This window comes from Elephantulus edwardii, unplaced genomic scaffold (genome assembly GCF_000299155.1).
Source record: "Elephantulus edwardii isolate Elephantulus edwardi_28Jun2011 unplaced genomic scaffold, EleEdw1.0 scaffold00472, whole genome shotgun sequence".
Taxonomy (NCBI): Eukaryota; Metazoa; Chordata; class Mammalia; order Macroscelidea; family Macroscelididae; genus Elephantulus; species Elephantulus edwardii.
The window spans coordinates 204344-212418 of NW_006400222.1; the positions used below are offsets into that span (position 1 = coordinate 204344).

Here is an 8075-nt window from a genome sequence, read left to right on the forward strand (position 1 = left end):
TGGGCTGCCTTCAACCCTCTGCCCAGGGTGGGCTGCCTTCAACCCTCTGCCCAGGGTGGGCTGCCTTCAACCCTCTGCCCAGGGTGGGCTGCCTTAGGCCCTAGGCTAGGCGCGAGCCATCAGGGCCCTCTGCCCGGGGCGGGCTGTCTTCGGCCCTCGGCTCGGGGCAAGCCGTCATGGCCCTCAGGGTGAGCTCCTTGGTCCCCAGATTGTGCCATCTGACCCCTGGGTAGGAAAAAAATGCCTAGGGTATCCAGAGAATTTTATCTATTTTTTTATCTATTTTTTTCTGCCACCCTCTCCCCCAGTAAACCTGAAAGCAACACCCCCAAAACCCCTCTATTTGTAACTCACAAGTTTGTTCTCTCTAGGTTTGCTCCCTTTCCTACAGGTAATCTTACCACTGAGTTTTACTTCAGACCTGACCCAGAACCCAGTGCCAGTGACAAAAAGGAAATACAATTGCCAGCTAAAGAAGCAAAGGAGGATGGAGCCTCTGGGTTCAACCAGCCATCCCCACTGGACACGCCTGGGAAAACACTTTGCAGTCCAGAGGGGAGAAAATGACAGGAAAATATCTTCTAACAGAACAAGAAGGCAAGCAGCCTTAACCCAAGTTCTCCAGTAAGGTGATAAAGCGTCCTCCCTTCCCCCCTTCACATCAACACCCCTGTTCAGCATGAAGAAGCCAGAGTCGGCATCCAGTTCCCAAATCAGTAAGACAGTTGATTTAACTACCATTGGAAAATGCTTGTCATTTTCCTGTAGCATCTGGTATCTACTGGATCCTTTTCATTTCCTTCACCTGCTCCCCCCACCAACCAATTTCTGCAGCTCTCCAACTGCATCCCTGCCCATCCTCACCCTTCTGCACCCAACCCTCCCTTCCTTGTATCCCCAATGTTTTTTCCCAATTAAAAAAAAAGGTATGCCTTGAGTATCAGGGCTTTTAAGACTTGTCCATATGATATCAGACAGACAATGGCACCCTGAAAGATTAGAAAGAAACTTAGGGAGCAGTAAGTTTATGCTCATGGAGGAGAAAAGGCTCAGAAAACAAGGGTGAGAGAGAAGAGAGTAATCTCTGTCACTGAGTTATTATACATGCAAAAAGCGCTTAACTGATGTCTGTTCCATTGTGTATATTCTCAATGACAATAAAAATAAGTTAAGTTGCCAAAAGTGCCAACTCTAGAAACTTGAAGGAACATGATATTAAAAGGGAAACGTAAAGATATGGATTCTTAAGGGAGCTCTGGTAACCTAGTGAAGAAGCTGCACTGCAATCCCAAAGGCACACAGTTCAAATCCACCAGACGTTCCACTGGAGAAGGAAAGGCAGTCTCCTCCTGTGCCTGTTGAATCTGCCTCAACGGCACACAACAACAACAAAGATATGGATTCTAATAGGAGAAAAGGCAAGCAGAAAATCCAGTGAATTAAAGGTGTAACTTATAAACTTTAAAACAGAACGGAATCAACATTTTTAATGCTCTCTATCAAGGATTCTGAGGCTTCATCTGACATACTTTGGTCATGCTGTAAGGAGAGACCGGTCCTTGGAGAAGGGCATCATGCTTGGGAGGGTGGAGGGCAGGCGCAGGAGGGGAAGGCCCTCTATGAGGTGGATTGATTCAGCGACTCGGATAATCGGGATGAGTGTGTCGGAGACAGTGCGATTGGCACAGGACAGAGCAGAGTTTAGAGCTATTGTACATAGGATTGCTATGAGTCGCAAGCGACTCAACAGCACATAAAAACAAACAACATCAGCAAAGTCAGCTGTCAGAGACCTCTTCAGAGTACAGAAGAGCAATGATGTTAGTCTGGAGACTAAGGTGCCCCTAATCCGGGCTATAGTCTTCGCAATTGTTGAGCTATGTGTCAGAGAGCTGGACAGTGACTAGGGATGATCGAAAGAGCATTGATACTTTTGAGCAATGGTGCTGGAGAAGAGGGTTGAATATACTATGGACTGTTAGGAGAACAAACAAGTTTGTTGTCCAAGAGGGTGAAACTGGGCTGCTCCTTGGAGGAAAGGATTCTGAAGTTTTGTCTGACATACTTTGGGCATGTTGCAAGGAGGGACCAGTACTTGCAGAGGGGCATCATGTTTGGGAGAGTGGAGGGACAGTGCAAGAGAAGACCCTTGATAAGATAGACTGATACAGTGATTGGGGTGGTGGGAGTAGGTGTGTCAGAGACAGTGAAGTTGGCACAGGATAGAGTAGGGTTTAGGGCTCTTGTACATAGGGTCGCTAAGAGTCACAAGCAACCTGATGGCACATAACAACAACAAGAAGATCTGGAACAAAGAAGAGTGAGGAAAAGCAAAGATAGATCGTCATCTGCACAGGACAAGGAAGAAGGACTAATGGGCATGGGGAACACAAGAACATAGGACATGTGGTGGGGCAGATGATGTGAACATCGAGGTCAATGTCAGGGAAAATAAGCTGTAGGAGATACGGAATAGTATCCCAATGAGTCAACTGCACTCAAATAACAATAAAAAGTTTTGCTTATTTTTGGTAAAATGAAGATGAAATAATTAAAATATTAGTAATAATTAATTAAATTGGGGGGCTAAAAACATACAATAGAAACAACCAACAGAGCCAAGTGCTGATTCTTTGAAAGGATCACAGAACTGAAAGTCCTGATCAAGAGGAAAAGAAAGGGGGCGGGGGACCATGTTAGGAAGTAGAGAGGTACATCACCAAGTGACAGAGCTGTCCCTGGGCCAAGCCATGGCACTTCCAAATGCTTCAAACACACATGAAAACCAGACAAGGGGAAAGGGCACATTTCAATACTGTTGGTGATGAATGCTGAGTATACTATGGACTGTCAAAAGAATGAATAAAGCCATCCTAGAGGAAATACAATAATCCTTAGAAGCAGTATGGTGAGACTTCATCTTACTTCCTTTGGACACACCATCAATCAGGAAAGACCAATCAGTAGTGATAGTGGGGATTAATAACGAACACTGCATTGGAACAGATAAAGGAAAAAAATTGTTTAAAAGGAATATATGACTAGGCATTATACATACAACAGCCCAGAATAAAATGTACATTGCAAAGAGGACTGGGGAGAGAGGGGGAAAGGAGATAATTGTGCAACAAATGAATGAATATTTTAAAAAATGGGAACTGGGGGAAAGAGATGGGAGGGAGAGGGGGTAAAATGTGCAACAATGAATGAATGAAAACCTAACTGTTCTTTAAATTTTTGTTAAAATCACAATTTAAAATTTTTATTAAAAAACAACAACAAAACACAACAGATATTTGGTAAAGTAGAAAGAGTCAGCCGAAAGGAAGCCCTCTGCACCACTGCTGGCCGCAACAACGGCTCAGCAAACAGTGAGGACAGCCTGGTTCTTTCACACATAAGGGTGCTGTGAGTTCAAGGTGACTTGATAAAACCAGTAACAGATGCTATACATGGGACAGACTCTCATGAACATTCTATGCCACTATATTTGAAATTGTTGTTGTTTTTGTTGTGTGCCATCGAGTTGGAACTGACGCATAGCTCATCTTCCAGGGCTTTTCAGAGGCAGTAAACTGCACAGGAGGAGACTGCCCATCTTTCTCCTGTGGAGCAAGTGGTGGATTCGAACTGTGTGCCTTTGGGATTGCAGCACAATTTGATACCACAAGGCCCCCAGAACTCCCAATTTGAAATTGTAGTATGGGCAAATTCCTAAAACCAATTACTATAACCAATTTAAAATAAAAAGTAAATTGTACAGACCAATATATTTCTCTGAAGCCCACCCTCAACCCATCTCTAAAAAATCAAACTCTCTCGTCCCAAAGCCTCCACCGGTACATTCGATCAAATCTTCAAGGAAGAAGCGATTCCAATTTACTCTAATTCCACCAGAGATTGTAGAAGAATGGCAGTTCCTCCAATCGTTTTATGATTTTTAGATAACAAATTCCAACACAGACAGGCAAGAAAGGTAAATTATCCATAAAGATACCTGCAAGAATTTGAAAAAGAATATTCATAAAGTGAATCAAGCAACATACAGAAAAGATCGTGATCAAGGTGGGCTCATGCCAGGAAGACAAGACTCTCTTGACTTTGAAAAGACCAACAACAATCATTTACATATTAACAACGTAGGAGACAGGCCCTTGTTAGTTCTATTATACTGGATGTATTTAACAATCAACTCTGACCGTGTGTGTGTGTGTGTGAAAAAATTGTATTTAGAATTAGCCAGCTGGACTCAGTTTAGGTGATCCCAACGTTGTTGGTGACATCCAAAGCAACTCTCCATCAGGCCTAATCAAAGTGTTGACCTTGGCCACTCCAATGTCATAGAGCTTCTTTACAGCTTGTTTGATTTGGTGCTTGTTGACTTTGACATCCACAATGAACATAAGTGTGTTGTTATCCTCTATCTTTCATGGTTGACTCAGTGGTCAGGAGAAATCTGATGATGGCATAGTGGTCACACTTGTTTCTCCTGGGGGCGCTCTTCTGGGGGTATTTGGGCGGCCTTTGGAGTCTCAGCATCTTAGGAAGGTGGGTGACGTGTGGATCTTTTTTTTTTTTAGCTGTGGATGCCCTTCAGGATGGCCTTCTTGACCTTAAATGCCTTTGCTTTGACTTCAGTTTTGGGAGGGATAGGGGCTTCCTTCTTCACTTTCGGCGCCATCTTCGTAGAAAGGGTCAACTCTGATTTTTAAGGAGTTCTTAGATGGCACAAATGGCTAAGCATTTGGCTCCTAACCATAAGATTGGTGGTTCATGGCCACCTAGAGATAACTCGGCAGAAGGGGTTCTCACACTGAGCAGTTACAGACTCAGCAGCTAAGGACTGCAATGCAGCTTCTTGCCACTAGGCAACCAGAGCCCCCTCAGACTCGGCAACTAAGAAGCCAACTCTACGCCACATGTGTGCACACTCCGTTACTCAGAGTTAAGAGTCATCTCCTGACAACTCCAAGTGCACCCCACGTGTGCACACTCCACTAGTCAGTCAGCTCCTGACAACACCAACTCTACCCCACGTGTGCACCCTCTATTAGAATCAGAGTCAGCTCCTGACAACCCCAACTGCACCCCACAAGTGTACACACTCCATTAGTCAGAGTCAGCTCCTGGCAATCAGCAACACTAAACTGTACAACAATCTGTCGCACCATCTTGAATTTGAAATGAGAGACTCATTCCATTTCTAACCAGGACAGTTTGCCTCATCAGTGTGGCGGGCATGTGGCAGAGGCACCCACCACCCATCCAAGCACAGAGCCGCCAAACTGGAGTGTCCTGTCCCAGCTCCAGGCCTGCTCACCCAGGTGGCCGTAGCCCACCACGGCCTTTGCACTGGACCCAAGACGGGCACGCAGTTCCATCACAATGTCGTAGAGCCGCTCCACGGGCAGAGAGATGTCATACTTGTAGGTGTAGCCCTCCCGGCTCAGGGCTTCAGTGATCCTCTCTCGCAAAGCCCACAGTGCCTGGTGAGAAAATAAGGTGGGGCGTCAGCCTCCAGGAACCTCCAAAGCCCACAGTAATGGCAGCTATCATCAACTGGGGACAGGGTGACACGAGGGGCAAAGAGAACTATCCAGAATAATGGAATTAGTGCTCAGACAGAAGTATAGGCGTTCACATTTGTCTAGCCATCTGGTCATCTAAGCAGATGAATTTTCTTCTTGTAAAGATGTTGGTTGAAACAGAACTCTAAGCTCTGCTCCCTCATAAACCTCCAACAAAACATGACAGAAAACATAGGAAGAGATCAAGAAACAGAGGGCACCAGAAGGCACAAGACAGCAGAAGGAGGGTATGGGCAGAGCAGACACCGGGCCTGGTGAGGGGATGTAAGAATCAGATACCATATCACACATATACACAGAACCCCCAGGTCTGTGGCTGACCTCAGAAGCTGTCTCCAAAGAGAGGCAAGCAGAGAGACCTTGTCCACCATCACACTTAGCCCAGTCATTCTTCACTATCACACCTTGCCCACCGCCACCCTTCAGTCACAGCCATACCTCACCCAATGGCACACCTCTCATCCCCACACCTCATCCACCACGATACCTCAGTCACCACCACATCTCGCACACCTTGTTGACTGCCATACTTCACCCCCTACCTTTAAGGGCTCCCTTGGGAACCTGAGTGAGCTGGCACCAGTGGCCAGGCATCAGCCAAGAGGAGAGAAACCAAGAGGCAGAGAAAGGGCAGAGAGGGGAACAGGGAGCCATGAAGGGGACAGATCCCCAGAAAGACAGCATGGGCCACTGCCATCACACAATAGGAGGAACCAGAAAAGCAGGAGCCACACAGCCAGAGACCTCATCAAAATTAAACACACCCTAACAGAACAGCTTGATAATGGTTGGGAGAAGATGTTTTTGAGAAAGAAACCAAAGAGTAAATGGCAAAAGAAGAAGAGAAAATATGAGATACTCGGACATGATCAGAGACCCAACTTCCACTGCTAAGAGTTCTAGAAAGGAACTAGGAGTTCGCTATGGAAGGGGACCATGTCTGGGGGTACTTGTGGATGTCAGACAGCACTTGGAAATGAGGCGGGAAGGGCCTCGGCAGGGCAAAGGGCGAGGCAGAAATCCAGGGTGTCTAGGCACCTAAACCAGGGAAAGAAGGCTGGTGTGTGTGTCTGGAGACTAAAAAGTATGGACGGCGTGCAGGTACCTAGAGGAGAAGCAGACAGAGGGGCCAGATGACACAGACCGGCCCCAGGACCACTGAAAAACATGCTCACTCAGTGCAAGGGGCAGGTAAGGGGAGGGGTACAACACAGGAGGAGTGAGAGTGAGGAGGGAGGTGGGGGTACACAGGAGGAGAAGGGGTCACGAAAGAAATGAGAGTAAGAGGAGGGAAATGGGAGACCTGGAGAGAGTGGGGAATGGGAGAGGAGGGGGATGGGAGGATCTAAGGGGAATTGGAAGGATGGGGGATGGGAGGATCTAAGGGGAGTTGGGGGGGTGGGAGAGGCAGGGGATGGGAGGACCTAAGGGAAGTGCGAGTATGAGAGAAGGGGATCAGGGACCTAAGGGGAGTGGGGACATGAGGAAAGGGGTAGGGGGGCCTAAGAGGAGTAGGGAGACAGGAGAGGAAGGAGATGGCAGGATATTAGTGTGTGAGGTGGGCAGAAAGGCGGTGCAGGTGGGGAGGAGAGGAGGGAGTGGACAGACATCACATGACTGCTGGGTGGTGGGAAAGAACAGGGAGGAACTACAGATCTGAGCAGGAGCAGGAGTGGAGGCCTCATGGCGTCAGGAGGAAATTAACTGTGAGAAACATTTCATAATAAAGCAGGAAAGAAAGTGAAGGTCTCGACCCTCTAGAGCAGCCAGGGCCTTCAGCTGGGGCCTGACTGTCGCCTGCCCACTCTTCCCAAACGGGCCCAGTGCAGCCCCAGTCCATCTCAGGTGCCTGCCCTGTCAAGCACCTGCCTGGCTCACTGCCCACCCACCCCCTTCTGGCGACCCTTTGCACTACAGTCTGGGGAACAGGTGCAGGAGGAAGATGCCTAGAAGGGAATGTGGTCAGTGTCAGCTGTATCCACACTCTGTGCTGGGCATCCCTAGTCAAGGCAAGAGAGGGAACAAAGGGGTCTCAGAGAGTGTCCAGCAGCCCCAGAACACCTGCATCTTCCTCAGGTCTGTGGCCATCGACCCATCAGTCACCAAGCTGGAGTCCAGCACATGCTCTAGAAAGCTGGTCAGCTTGGCACTGTCATGCTCCGCACTGGAACCCGAGGTCTCCACCAAGACATAGAACGGACTTTCTGGAACAAGGGAGAGAGACAGAATGAGTTGGGCCTGAGGGCAGGTCAGTGGTCACAGGTGGGTGCAGCTCTATCAGACAAGCCTTACTTACCTCACATTTCCAGCCCAGGTCCCCGCCCAGCCATACTCTGCTGATGTCCTTGACCATGCTACAACAGCCAGCAAGGACCCCCCTCCTGTGACAAGAAGGCTGGAGGTAAAACTCCTTGAGGATCTTGTACAGAAAGCACCAGACAGCTCACACCTCCAGATCACGTCCTCTCAGCTCTGAGTCTTCACACC

At 47.9% G+C, this 8075-nt stretch overlaps 1 protein-coding gene across 1 annotated transcript in view; it reads right to left on the reverse strand.

Annotated features, from left to right (window-relative positions):
• The window catches only part of D2HGDH (D-2-hydroxyglutarate dehydrogenase), a 37803-nt gene that overhangs the window by 6222 nt on the left and 23506 nt on the right, over positions 1-8075 (reverse strand). The window contains exons 7-8 of the mRNA XM_006902932.1: positions 7650-7792; positions 5321-5486 (exon numbers count right to left, since the gene is read on the reverse strand). Of these exons, the coding sequence (XP_006902994.1) occupies positions 5321-5486; positions 7650-7792 (309 nt within the window). The remainder of the gene's footprint in view (positions 1-5320; positions 5487-7649; positions 7793-8075) is intronic.